The sequence below is a fragment of the Callithrix jacchus genome, chromosome 5 (assembly GCF_049354715.1).
Source record: "Callithrix jacchus isolate 240 chromosome 5, calJac240_pri, whole genome shotgun sequence".
NCBI classification, from domain to species: Eukaryota; Metazoa; Chordata; class Mammalia; order Primates; family Cebidae; genus Callithrix; species Callithrix jacchus.
This window is the reverse complement of record NC_133506.1, coordinates 7248825-7262629: the sequence shown is the minus strand read 5'-3', so window position 1 is coordinate 7262629 and position 13805 is coordinate 7248825. Positions and strand designations below refer to the sequence as shown.

Sequence of the window (13805 nt, the reverse complement as noted above, 5' to 3'; positions counted from 1 at the left end):
CCATGGACTTGGCCTCTCCAGGGCAGAGCAGGGCCAACTATAGCTTTCTGAAACAGTCCAGCAGGATTTCCTCGAATCCTCCTGACTGTGAGGCTCTGGACTAGTCACATCATCTTTCTGAGCCTCAGCTTCCTCATCTGTAAAACAGGAAATACCATGTCTACCTCTCAGAGTTGTTAATTTACAAGGTAATTTACTATCTAGTGCCTAGCTCACAGTAAGTGCTCAATACAAGGCTATCATTATAACAATGTGCAACAGCAGAAAAAAAGCCCAGAGCTACTTTGAGAATGGGTGAATCCGGGTGCTCAGTGGTGGCTGGTCTATTTTCTCCTTTCTCCCTCCTCTCCTCTCTCTCTCTCTGCCTCCCTTCTTCCTCTTTCCTCTGCATTAGCTTTTCCCCAGTTTTCTCCAATTATTCCAGCAGAAGTTTGAGGGCAGCTTCTCCTTGCTGGGAACTGGGATACATGCCCATTGCTGAATCATTCATTGTTACTCTGCTTGACCAGGCATAGTTCTTGTGCCCACCTCCCAGGGAGTGGGGTCAACCCCACATGAGCCATTGGTAAAGGAGGGAGGAATGATTCTCAAAGCAAAACCCAAGGTACCCTTGGACTGGAAAAAGGTGAAATGGATGCTGAGCAAGCAGCAACCTCAGGTATCCACTATTCCTACCATCACCCATTCATTCAACAAACATTTGAGCCCTGCTCTGTACCAGGCCCTGTGCCACACCCTGCTGACATAGTAAGGAACACGACAGAACCAGTCCCTGCCTTTATGGAGTTTAAGATCTGAGGAGGAAAGGAGACTTTAAACCTGAAATCACAAATAGAGGCACATGGCCAGACACAGTGGCTCATGCCTGTAATCCTAGCACTTTGGGAGGCCAAGGCAGGCAGATCACTTGAGGTCAGGAGTTTGAGCCCATCCTGGCCAACATGGTGAAACCCTGTCTCTATTAAAAATACAAAATTATCATTGTGAAGCAGAATTCACCAGAGGAAAAAAAAATACAAAATTAGCTGGGTGTGGTGGTGTACACCTGTAGTCCCAGCTACTTGGGAGGCTGAGACAGGAGAATCGCTTGAACCTGGGAGGCAGAAGTTGCAGGGAGCAGAGATCATGCCATTGTACTCCAGCCTGGGTGACAGAGAGAAACTCTGTCAGAAAACAAAAAAATAAACAGGGACAAGTTACCAAGAGCAAGTAGGAGGAGCCTTGGGGGGAAAAATGGGAACAGCCCCTCAGAGATTTACATAGGCACCTGGGAAACAGCCAATGAATGATTGAGAAAAAGGACTTCTGATGGGAGGGACATCAGTAGGGCTCAGGGAGGGATCAGGGACCCCACTTGGGTCTTAGGGCCCCTGCCAGGTGGACCTTCATTAACCCCATGTGCCTCCTTCCTGTCCAGGCTCACGGGAAGGGAGAAGCGAGTCGGGGGCTTTGACCTCATGTGGAATGATGGCCCGGTTAGCAGAGAGGACGGGCCTCCTGACCTGTCGGGAATGGGAAACTTTGTGACCAACACACACCTCGGTATGTAGGGTCAGGTGGGGATTGGGCACAAGGGATGGGTCATGGGAGGTACCAGGTAGTCTGGAGGCAGCTTGGCATAGTGGTTAGATTGTTTGAATTCAATCTGCAACTTACCAGTTGTGTCACCTTGGGCACGGGTGACACAGCTGTTCCTCATTTGTAAAGTTGGTTTCTAAAAAGTGAAAACTCTTCCTGATTATAAAAAAAAGTATTCTCACTCATTGTAGAATATTTGAAAACTAAAGAAAGAAATTAAAAAAACATCCAGACATAACCATCTTTAACAATCTGGTGTATTTCCTTCCAGTTCTTAAAAAATACATATATTCATACTTTTTCTTTTATAAAATTGGCATTGGGCTAGAGTTTCAAGTCCCACTTTCCCACGTGGCATTTTTCATTCAAGCATATTAATAAGAGCCTCCCTCTTGAATGCACTTTTTGGTCCAGTCCATATGAAATCTTTTACGTACATTATCTCATGTTATCTTTCAGCAGCTTGCATTGTCATTTTACAGATGAGGAAATGATCTCCAGGTGCTGTGTAACTTGCTGAATGAAGGTCTTGGTCATAAGCGGTGAGCCGTGCTGCAAAGTCCCATCTGCCTGGCTCCAAAACCTGAGTGCTTGACTGCTAGACTCTCCTGCCTCTTGGCAGAGTTAAAAAAAAAAAAAATTACCATATGGCTGCAAAATCTTTCAGTTTGTGCATATTCCAAAATGTACTAAAGCAATTTCTTATGACTGGACATTCAGCACAACTGCATGTGCTACCTTTATAACTAATACCATGATGAACACCCTTTCACAGTAAGCTTGGCTGAGATTCTGGCCATTTCCTGAGGACAGATTCCTAGAAGTACAATTATTGGGCCAAAGGGATGGGCTTATTACAACCGAACTGCTTTCCAGAAAGAGTATATTAATTTGCCAGATGTGAATTTTCAGAAAAATCTGTGCCAACTGGTGAGGCAAAACATACTGACTCATTGTTGTTTTATGTGCATTCCATTGATTACTGGTGAGGTTTCATTTTTTTTGTATTTGCATTTCTTCTTTTGTAAGCTGTCCATACCATTTTTCCATTTTTCTATGGGCTGTTGAGTTTTCTAAATGTGTAAGGCTCTGGATGACTAAACAACACTCTTAATGGGCATACAATCACCTGGAAACCTTGTTAAACTACAGATTGTGACTCTAGTTCTAGGGTGGGGCCTATGATGGTATTTCCAACAAGTTCCTGCGTGACGCTCTATTGATTAACCATTGCTGTGTAATAAGCCCTCCCCAAACCTAGCAGCTTAAAACTACTACTTATTTGCTCGTGTTTCTTCAGGTCTCTACTGGGGTCACTCATAGGGCTGCAGGCACCTGGCAGATTTACTGAGACTTGATGGCCTACCACAGCCTCATTCATAGGTGTGGGGAGTTGATACTGGCTGTCAGTTGGGCCTCTCTTTCCACATGGCCAGTCATCTTCCAGCAGTCTAGCCCTGGCTTCTTCACGTGGTAGACTCGGGGTTCTAAGCTGAGAAAAGACACTGCAAAGCCTTTTGCTTCCCAGACTCAGAAGTCCCATAAGTCATTCTGCTAGAGTCAAAGCAATTTTCTGGTCTAGCCCAGTCACTAGGTAAGAAAATAGACTCCACCTGTTGAGAGGATTAGCCAAGTCACGTTGCACAGAGGTGTGCATATAGGAATGGAATTGTTGCAGCCATCTTTGCTAACAGTGCACCTCAGATATCAATGCACATTATTTCCTGGACCCCCATTCGAGTAGCAAAGATGGAGAGCGGCGGTTCTCTACCTTGGCCGAATATTGGAATCACCTCGGAGCTTTAAAGACCACTGATGCCTGCCAGATAAAGAGATGGTTGGTGTGGGGGCATCAGTAGCTTTTAAAGCTCCCAGGTGATTCCAATATGCAGCCCAAGTTGAGAGCCACTGTTTTATTATTATTTTTTAGAGACAGCGTCTTGCTGTGTCACCCAGGATGGAGTGCAGTGTGCGATCATAGCTCACTGCAACTAACTCCAAACTCCCAGGCTCGAGCAATCTTCCTGCCTCAGCCTCCCAAGTAGCTAGGTCTACAGGCACACACCACACCTGGCTAATTTTATTTGTGAGTGGGTGTTTTTTCCCATAGAGACAAAGTCTCGCTATGTTGACCAGGCTAGGACAGCCAGTGCTTTTAGAGGTCTCTAGAACTATTTGTTTCAAGTGTTTGGGTTCATGGTGATAAACACAAGGGTAGCTGGCTAGGAAGAGTACTGATGAACTGAGTTAGGGACATCCAGGTGAAAGGGTCAGCAGATAACTCAAGAGATGAGTCTAGAACTCCAAGAAGTTTGCACTGGACGAGAATTGGGAGTTATGAATGAGCGAAATACAGTTTAAGTTTGGGCTGCATGGAACTCACTGGAAAATCCTGAGGGATGTGCATAGTAAGGTCTCAGTTCGGTGAATGGCTGAGTGAGTGCGTGCCTGGGAAGCAGGGACAAGTTTTGGGGGGATGTGAAACATGGCAGATAGCCCCAGGTCAGTACTAGTGGCCACAGAGATTTCAGTCATTCAAGCATTTCTGAGTGCCATCAATGTGCCTGGCATGAGATTAAATGACCACAGAGTCACCTCAAGGATCAGCTCTGAGAGCAAACATCCAACATGTAGCACCATGAATGTCCTGAAATAACGTCTCAGCAGCTCACAGCAGCTTCAGTACGGACTGCCTGGGACATACTTCCATGAGGCTGTACTGGGCAGCTATGAGGTACTAGGCATGGTGCTAGCTTTAAATGCATTTTCACTGAGCAAAGCCAGGAGTGACAGTGTGGGGTAGTGGTTAAGAGTGTGGCTCTGGCACCAGGTAGCCTGGGCTCAAATGATTTAACCTCTCTGAGCCCATTTTCTCTTCTACACGTCATTCCCATGAGGGCTAAACAAATCCATCCACATTCAGCATCTGGAGCAGTCTCCGGCTTGAGGTAAGCCCCCAGTCCTCATGTTCACTCCATAAGGTGGGCAGTAGTATCCTGGTTTACAGATGAGAAGACTCATGCTGAAAAGGGTAAATGATCTGCTTGAGGGCCATGGCAGTTCAGGAATGGAGCCAGAGTATAAACCACAGGCTGTGTGTGATTGCCCGACGCCTGCTGTCCCCTCTTGCCAGCAGGGAGTGCACTCAACTTCTCCCAAGCACAGGTCATTCCAGCCAACACCCCACTTCCTTTCCAGGCTGCGTCAACGATCGGAAAAAACAGCTGAGGCAGCTCTTCTGCTCCCTTCAAGTCCAGAAGAAAGCTTCCAGTTGATCCCCAGCTGCCAGAAGGAAATCAGCCTTGGCAGGTACCACCCAGGCCTCCCTGATTCCCAGATCCCAGCACCTCACAGCACTCGCCTCCCCACCTCCAGCCTGGCACCAGCTTTGCTGGCTTAGCAACTGCAGCTTCCTACTTGAATTAGGCCCCTTGGATACCTCCAGCCCGTCCCCAGGCATCTTTGCACCAGGAGACAGCCAATCCCTGGGACTGGAGGGGTTTTAACCTTGACAGACTGACTTGGCAACTGGGCCCAAAGAGAACAAATACAGCAAGTTCTGCTACCCATGAGAGGTCATATCTAATAAATAAGCACAAGCCCTACTTGGAGTCACTGGGCCCCAGGCCTGGCTCAGGGGATACTGTTGGCTGGAGCCAAGTCCTCCTGGCTTTGACAATTGGATGCCTCTCAAGTCAATGTTGAAAAGGTCGTTTAGGAGCTAGTTTGGAGGTTAAGGAACTTGTCTTTAAGCTGTGCTTGCAAAGCGAGCAGTAGATGATGTACTTATTGGGGATCTAGGGAAGTACTGAGCCCTAAACACATCCTCTCCTACCCTGACCTTGCATGTCAGCGGAACCCATGGGGCTCCCTGACCATCATCTGAAAAACAGTGGGCCAGAACATCCCCATTTCTCGGACAAGACAGACCAAGGCAGAGCTTAGTGAGAGTCTCTGCAAAGGTGCATTTATCTAAGTCAGAGGGGTGACTTAAGTACTTCTCTACACCTTGTTTGAGATTGGGAGCTGAGCCAGAAACCAGAAAACATTGGGCTCATGGGCAATACAGCCTGGGGAGTTGAGTGTGAGTAAAAACCTCTGCATGTTCACATCCTACATTCCTAAGCCTCCTCTTGGCTTATGAGGGGTTGCAACGTTGGGGCTGATGAACTGCTCCGGGGGATTCACTCACTCCCTCTACCACTCACCCTGCTTCAGAGTAGTTCTCTGGCTGCAAATGGTGGAATGCAACTGCCTAGGGTAAGCCAAAAGGGAAGGTTTTTGGAAAGAAAATACTGGCAAATCCAAGAAGTGAACCAGCCGACTTTAGGAAGGCCAGAAGCCAGGCTACTCTGGACCTCCTGCCTTCAGAGCATGAGGATTTCTCCCGTCCATCCTTGTGACTGATGCAAACCCAGTCAGGTCCATGCATGGGCTCCAGGTTCCCTACTTCCAGGAGAAGCAATGCAATTCGCTCTCTTTGGCCCAGCACCCACCCTGCCAGGCAGGAAGGGGCAATTTTCCAATGGTGAAATTGTGAACCAGGCAGTTACACTGGAGAACATCTAGCAAGGTGAATTCTGAAACTCCCTACTTTGTTTACATTTTAAAATAAGCATTATATTCATATGGTTTAAAACGCAAAATTTACAAAAGGGTTTAGGATGAAATCTCCCCTCCCACCTCTGTGCCCCAACCCTGCAGATGCTGTTCTGAGGGAATCACATTGCATTTGCACACACATTATTAGCTTATAAGACACCTACCTTCCCCTTGCTTTTCTCACTTGATGTGTCTTGCAGCTTGTTCCTTATTCTTGATTGTAGTTGTATGGTACTCCCCTACCTGGAGCTACCGATTCCTTTAACTAGTCCCCCGTGGATGGACATAGTTGGTTTCCAATTCCACCCACCTACTTCTTAAAAGAGATTGCAGGGAAAACACACAGTAATTTCTAATCAACTTCACAACCTGAATGTCTAGCTTCTTTTGAAAAAAATGTAAGAAATGGCCACGACAGCCTGTGTTTCTATGTAACTATGAGCCCGAGCAAAGGAGTGAGGGGACCAGGAGAGGTGTGCCCCTGCCATGCTGCCATTTGTTTTCACCTGCCTGTCAAACCACAGGTTCATTTGAAGGTAAGAACCACATTCATAGGTGGTATTCTAAATGGAGCAGCATGCCCTTACTGAAGGACTAGATGAGGCGAGTAGACTAGTTGCTATTTATTCATTCAGCTAACCTTTATTGAGCCCTTAATGAACACACACGAGTTTTGACTTCATGCGATTCATACCACTAAAGGTAGACAGTACTAAGCAGCACTAGCCAGCCCCCACTTTCAGAGGGGGTGCAGGGGCACTCTTGACAAGTGTCACAAGGTAGGAGGAGCACCCACTCATGCAGGCCTGGTGCAGGACTCTGCAGGGTGTCCTGACGAAAGAGTGGCCACAAAGGGCTGCTAGGCAGCACCTACTCTTGGAATCAAGCAGGGAAAAAGGGCAGAAATGGAGCTGGCAGCCATCTGTGGGGCACACACACAGGTACGGTGCTGAACCAGAAAGCACCAAGATTCTGTTCTTCATTCAGCATCCACGCATGAGCCTCCTGCTTTATTCCCACCTCATGGCATCTGCCTGAAAACCTCCCTCCCTTCTGAGAGGAATGCTGGAATGAAGCTCCACTCTGCTCCCTCCCTCACTCCCTCCCTGCTCAGGGTCCTTGTGAACAGCAGGCTATTGTTGAGAAGTGCCTGCTGCAGTCATTCACACACCCCCACAGCCACGGCTCCACACACCCACTCATGGCTGCCAGGGCCCATCAATAGGTCTTGTGTGCACTGTGCCCTGGTGTCCAGGTCCAGCAGCCAGACAGGCTGAGGGTTCCCTCCTGCCGTCACAGAGCAGCCAAGCACTACAGACAAAGAGGTTTTCATGGCCAGAGTCCTGATGCCTGTCCCCTTACAGGGCAGATACTGTCCTTACAGGTGTCAAGGTTGGAGGGTCTTGGGTCCTCCATGACCCTGTGGGGGTTGCTGGTCACTGGTCCCCCATCTTGGTTCTTGAGTCTCATCCTTTCAAGATGACCTTGAGAGCTTTAAGCTCATCTTGGTTGAGGGGGTTCAAATTAAAACCCTTCAGCTCTGGTTTGCCTAGGAGAGAAGATGATCCATCAGCATGTCAGGCCTCCTGCTGGCTCTGGAGCCAGGCCCAGGAAAGGGGCTGACACTGCAGTAACACTGCCAAACTCGACCTGGAGGTCTGGCAGGGATGGGCCTCCAATTCTGCAATGTACCGGATGAGGCATCACCACCGCTCCTGTGTCACCAAGAGCCTGCAAAGTCATGACTCTGCTACCCAAAGACATCCAGGTTTTTCCAAGACCTGTGACAAATCTAGAGTGCCTGGGTTTATCAGGAATTTCAGCTCTGCCCTCAATCACCTCATTGGGCCTTCTGAATTTCCTCAGTCAGAGCTATCTGATCCCCATGCCATGCCGTGATATATAATGTGAGATCACCCCAACCGGTTCCTGGGACCTGGAAAGGAAGCTGTGACAGGAGCAGGACTCTCTTTAAATCGCCCATCCATTCTGTCCCCTGACAGCTATAACCAACCACTGTGCACACCTCCAGGGCCACTCACAGGCTGCCTTGGCCAATGCCCACCTCTGAGGGTCGGGCTTCCCATCCCTGCCCTTCAAAGTCCATGCTGATGATTCTCTCCCCTCCTAGTCTCCAGTCCCTGCTACGCCAATACCTTGGGCTTCAAAAAGGCGGTTGACCTTCACTTTAAGTTGTTTCCGGAGTTTTTCTATTTCTTTATCCAGTTGATCTTGATCTGAAAAAAAGAAGGAGGGAAGCAGAGAATAAGACTGTACCAGACAGATTGGACCCAGGAGTAGAGCTGCCAGCCTCTCCCCAGTAGAGTGTAGCTTTCAGGAAGGAAAAGGGGTATCAGAGACCAACTGAGGAAGGATAAAGGTTAGAAGGGCCGTGACCTGCTCAGGACACAGCAGTCCTGACTCTCACACTGCCCTGTTTTGCATTAGGCAAAGTACCTTGGGGTGGTCAGTAGATGGAGAAGGCAACATGAAGACTTTGGCCACCCTCCAACAATGACGTTATGTACAATTCAAATGCATAAACAAAATAAAGCACCTCTAGATCCAGCCCACCTTAGATGGCTGGAAAATGGATACCTAAGGAATTTTACTAACCCAAGTCCATCAAGGTGAGGGGGTTTTAGAAAAACATGATTGTGTAAACATGTGACCTAAACAATCGACATGCAAGCCTAATGCTCAAGCTTAATTATCCACTGTGAAGAGAAAAGCATCTCCTAGTGCCATGGACTGCCCTGAGAAGAGTCAGTGCGATGACAGAGGCGGCTATCAAAGCTTGACTGACCAATCGACTGAAGTCACCCAGCCAATTCCACCTGCTCACCAGTAACACTCTGGCTAGTCTGTCTTCCTCACAGACTCACTCTTTCTGGGGGAAGAAATGCTGAATGGCCAAGCCTTATAACCTGGTTCTGTTTCTCTTTGTGGATGAGTAACCCTAGTGTCCTTGTTTAGCCTATGTTGATCCCCAAGAAACCTGATGATGTCCTGGAACCCCTCTAGGTACAGTGAAAAGATCACATTTGGGGACCAAAAGAGTCAACAAGATCCTGAACCCTGGCAAGGGACCCCTCTCAAAGCTACTCTCCAGCTCACCACCAAGGGCAGTTTAATTTTATAACTATAATATTAGTGTATTTTTTCAACACAACAGCTGGAAACTTCTCCAGCTTCCTCTGTTAGCAGTTTTATGTCATTAGCTGGGAGCAGGCATGTAATCCCAGCAGTTTGGGAGGCCAAAGTGGGTGGATCACCTGATTAGAGACCAGCCTGGCCAACATAGTGAAATTCCATCTTTACTGAAAAAACAAAAATTAGCCAGGTACGGTGGTATGTGCCTGTAATTCTAGCTAATCAGGAGGATGAGGCAAGAGAATTTGCTTGAGCCTGGGAGGTGGAGGTTGCAGTGAGCCAACAAAGTGCCATGGCACTCCAGCCTGGGCAACAGAGCAAGACTCCATCTCAAGGGGGAAAAAAAGTTTTATTTCATGAGGTATGAAGACACCCTGTCTTGTGGGACTGAGGCAATCTTGCTTGTCTTTTTGGCCATTTTCAAGGTTATAGAAGAAAAAATATGTGTAGCCTGTTCTTTTTCTAGCCAAGAATCCATTTGTAGCCTGACTCTTGCTTTTAAGATGCTTTTCCAAAGAGCTTCCAGATTATGTTGTGGAAACTGCGTACACTATGTGCCCAGGCTATGGGAGACCCTAGAGGTTCCATTTTCAACCCAGTCTCGATTGCAGGGCACGTGAAAAAGAAAAGCTCACTCTCCCAGGCTCCCTTGCAGCTATGGGTGCTATGTGACCTAGTTCTATCCAATGAATGTTGGCAGAAGTCCCTGAGGAGATGGCCTTACTTCCAAAATAGAAGGCAAAGCTATATGTAGTGAAAGCCTTCTGTCTTTCCTCCAGCCTGGCACGTGTACATGAGGCTTGCAACAATGAAACAACAACCAGGAGAATATGCTAAGGTGCTGCCACTGCTGGCCAGCTATGTCAGGACTGGACTACATACCTCTGGACCATTTCTTTCACAAGAGTATAAGAAGCATATTTCCTTGAGCCTCTATTTGCTGGGTTTTGTTATTTGCAGCCCAACTGATTCTTCACTAATAAGCATGCACTATGCTAGGCACACATTGTTTTATCTCAACTTCACAACTATGCTACACAGATGGATCCCCTTCTTAGACATGAGGAAATAACCCACAGTGGCAGAGGTGGAATTAAAACCCACAGCAGTCTGAACCCTGTAACAGAGCTGCCTCTCCTCAAGCTGCTGAAGCCTGACTCCCTGTTCTGGGTTAAGACCAAAGCTGGTGTGAGAGGCAGCGTACCCCTGACCCACCCCCAGGAGGTCTTACCTTTTTCAATCATTTCCTTTGTTTCAGGATGAGGCATCTTGATAAACATGCTCCCAAAGCAAACCATCACATCTTCTGAAAGAGCAAATGGTAATTCCTTCAACAATTTGTTTGAGTACCAGGCATTGTTTTAGATGCAGAGAACACAGCAGAGCAAGACAAAGTTCCTGCCCTCTTGGAGCTTGTTATAGTGGAGGAGAGAGAATAAACAAATATGGTTTGTCCGACCTTGATTAAGAGCTATAGAGAAAACTAAAGCAGGCTAAGATGGCTAGGGAATGCCAGAGTAGGGGAGGAACTTGTTACTCATACCACCTAGTCCCAGAAGGCCTTTCTAAGATTATGTGATATCTACACAGACCCAAGGAAAGTGAGAATGTGAGCCCTGCAGACATATGGGGAAAGAGTGAGCCAAACAAAGGAAACACGAACAGCAAAGATCAGTAGTGTACTTAGGGTGTTCGAAACAGCAAGGGGGGAACAGTGGCTCACGCCTGTAATCCAGCACTTTGGGAGGCCAAGGCAGGTGATCACTTGAGGACAGGCGTTCAAGACTGGCCTGGCCAACATGGCAAAACCCTGTATCTATTAAAAATACAAAAACTAGCTGGGTGTGGTGGCACACGCCTGTAATCCCAGCTACTCAGGAGGCTGAGGCAGGAGAATCACTTGAACCCGGGAAACAAAGGTTGCAGTGAGCCAGGGTCATGCCACTACACTCCAGCCTGGGTGAGAGAGCAAGACTCTGTCATCAAAATTAAAAATAAATAAATAAAAATTAAAAGAAACCAAAGAGACCCATGTGGGTGAAGTCATAAATGAAGGGGAGAGTAGAAATGATACTGGAATCCTCATGGACTCATGGGGGCTGGATTACTCAAGTCTTGTAGAACCTCTGGATTTTACTCAGATGAGATGAGAAGCAACTGGAAGGCTCTGCATATTCCAGTGCACTTTCAACAAAATGTAAACTTCCCCCCTCAGCCCCTAAGGCCTTTCATTGTGGCCTGGCCTCTGTCTCTCTCTCCAGCCATACTTACCCTCCCCATTTGCTTCCTCTGTCGTAGCCACTTGGCCTCATCTAAATATCCGATTCTTCTGGATGTATATTCTCAATACCCACCCCAAGTCCAATTCCATCTTTGGCTTTCATACAATTTTCAATAATGCATTTTACATTGTTCTCCTCATCTGTAAAGCACAAGGGCAGGAACCATCACTTTTTTATACCCTCAGCGTCTGCCATTGTCCAAGAGCCAGGAGCCAATGACCTGTCACTGAGCAGCCGAAATCCTGAACCACAGTCTGTGCCAGAACTGCAACATTTGCTCCCCAATCTTCACAGACTGTTTCAATTTCCCACAAGGCTGTTACACAGCTGTGGCCTCCTGCCTGATCTCTATCACAGACAAGGTAAAGGCCTTAAAGGAAAACAGAACAGGCCTCCAGGGCTGCACTGAGAAAATTTCAACTTACCAGAGGGGTTGAGATCCTTCTGCAGGGCCCTTAGCCCCTCTCGATTCTGATTCCTTTTAGTGTCCAGGTCCACGATCTGAAAACCACGGAGACAGGAGGGAACTCTGTTATCTCTTGCCCCAAGCTGTCCCCTCTTGACAGACAAGGGCTGCAGAGACAATGCATTATTCCTGAGTTATTTCCAATGTCCTGCCTAAAATGGATTGATGCGTGAATGTATTTCTTCTCTCACTTGGCTTCCTGGTCCTTAAAGACAATGCTTTGTGCAGTTGCCTTCTCCCCAGAGAAGATGCTAGGAAACCATGTGCTGACTAAATGGGAAACTCTGTACTATTGCCTCAAACTTCAGGGCATATGAGAATCACCAGGGGAGTGGAAACCCTTCCCCTACACACTGATTAAGCAGACCTGATGTCTATTTTTGGACAAACTTCTCCAGCTGGTTCTGACCTAGTACTATGAGAAACCCAACAATACTAGATGGGAACAGCAGAAGTGGGGGCACTGAGACAGTGGTAACACCACAATAGTTACTAAGGAAGTGAGGCAGTAGTACAGTATGCTGCACGAGAGTGCTGGTTCTGGAGCTGGAATACCCAGGTTCGAATCCTGCTGTCTGCTTCAAGCTGTGTAATGTCATCTTCCTATTTACTCCTTGGCAAAATGGAGCTACGAACAGTACCTACCTCACAGGTTAATGAGCTAGCAATTAAGTGACTTAATACAGTACCTGGCACATACTAAGTAGCTGATAATCGTTAACTGCTCTCATTAGTCTCATCCAGCACGCCCGGATCCAGCATTTAATTTGACAGGCCCTTGCCCAAGTTTTCCCCTTCTCAGTAAATACCTGAGCTTTCTAACTGGAGATGAGAGGGAGTCATGACTCCCCCGGCTCCCTAACCCCTTTACACAGCCACTATCACGGCCTACTGAGTCTGTCTCCAAAATACATTTCTGACCCATTCACTTCTCTCCACCACCACTACCTAGTCCAAATCCAACTCTGGTCTGGACCATAGCAATGACCCTTCACCCATCTCCCTGCCCCCACCCTTGTGCGCCTATATTGTGTATTCCACACGGCAACCAGAGGGATCCATTTAAAACGTAAATCCAATTACGTCACCCTCCTTCCTCCAGGAACTCCCTTCAAAAACTTGGCACTTACATTAGAGCCTGACCCCCCACAAGGCACCCCATAAACAGGGCACCACCTTAACCGACGTCCCCATCCCTGGCCGGTCACAAGGCTCCCCCAGGCCTCTTTTCGGCTCCTCCTTTCCCCTAAGGGCCTCAGGGGGCCGGGAAGTGCATTTTGAAAGAGGTGCTCAGAGAAACGGCCCAGAGAGTGATGGTCGAGATCCGGAGAGCACGGTAAGAGGCAGAGAAAGGATGAAGGAAGAGGAATACCCAGCACTGCGCAGGCGCTCACTTAGTAGCGGCCGAATATTTATCGGCCCACATCTCTTGCCTCGGGACAGTTAACCGCCCGTCCGGGTCAACTCCCCGCAACCCCGTGCGCTTTCCGACGGCGCTAGCCTCCTGGCCCCAGCGCCGCAGACGGGCCTCTCACCTGCCGCTTGTCCGCCAGCACCTCTTCAGCGAGCTCCTCCACCTCTACCAAGTACCGCAGTACTCGCTCAGCCTCGGGTGACAGCATAGCGCCCACCAACTCCACCTACGACTCTCGCGCGACCCTTCTCTCACTCCACTGGGTAGCCACTGCGGCTTCCGCTGTACATGCGCCGCTCTCACGGGACTT

The 13805-nt window shown here is 48.1% G+C and overlaps 2 protein-coding genes across 13 annotated transcripts in view; one reads left to right on the top strand and one right to left on the bottom strand.

Annotated features, from left to right (window-relative positions):
- The window catches only part of TTLL9 (tubulin tyrosine ligase like 9), a 77542-nt gene extending 68767 nt beyond the window's left edge, over positions 1-8775 (top strand). For all 11 annotated transcript variants that reach the window (XM_035298140.3, XM_035298154.3, XM_035298155.3 and 8 more), the window contains 2 exons: positions 1418-1542; positions 4777-8775. In XM_035298140.3, coding sequence (XP_035154031.2) covers positions 1418-1542; positions 4777-4853 — 202 coding nt within the window. In that variant the 3' untranslated portion in view covers positions 4854-8775. The remainder of the gene's footprint in view (positions 1-1417; positions 1543-4776) is intronic.
- Positions 1818-13798, bottom strand: PDRG1 (p53 and DNA damage regulated 1). 2 transcript variants are annotated; one of them, XR_008481161.2, is made up of 6 exons: positions 13617-13798; positions 12041-12116; positions 10565-10639; positions 8337-8417; positions 6345-7729; positions 1818-2192 (listed from the first exon to the last, which is right to left on the bottom strand). XR_008481161.2 is itself a non-coding variant. In XM_035298169.3 (5 exons), the coding sequence occupies exons 1-5, from the start codon at positions 13701-13703 to the stop codon at positions 7647-7649; spliced, it is 402 nt and encodes a 133-aa protein (XP_035154060.1). In that variant the 5' UTR covers positions 13704-13798; the 3' UTR covers positions 1818-7646. The 2 variants fall into 2 exon arrangements, 1 of the variants encoding a protein (XP_035154060.1); XM_035298169.3 differs by having other exon boundaries at positions 1818-7729.
- Positions 13799-13805: the final 7 nt, after the last annotated feature.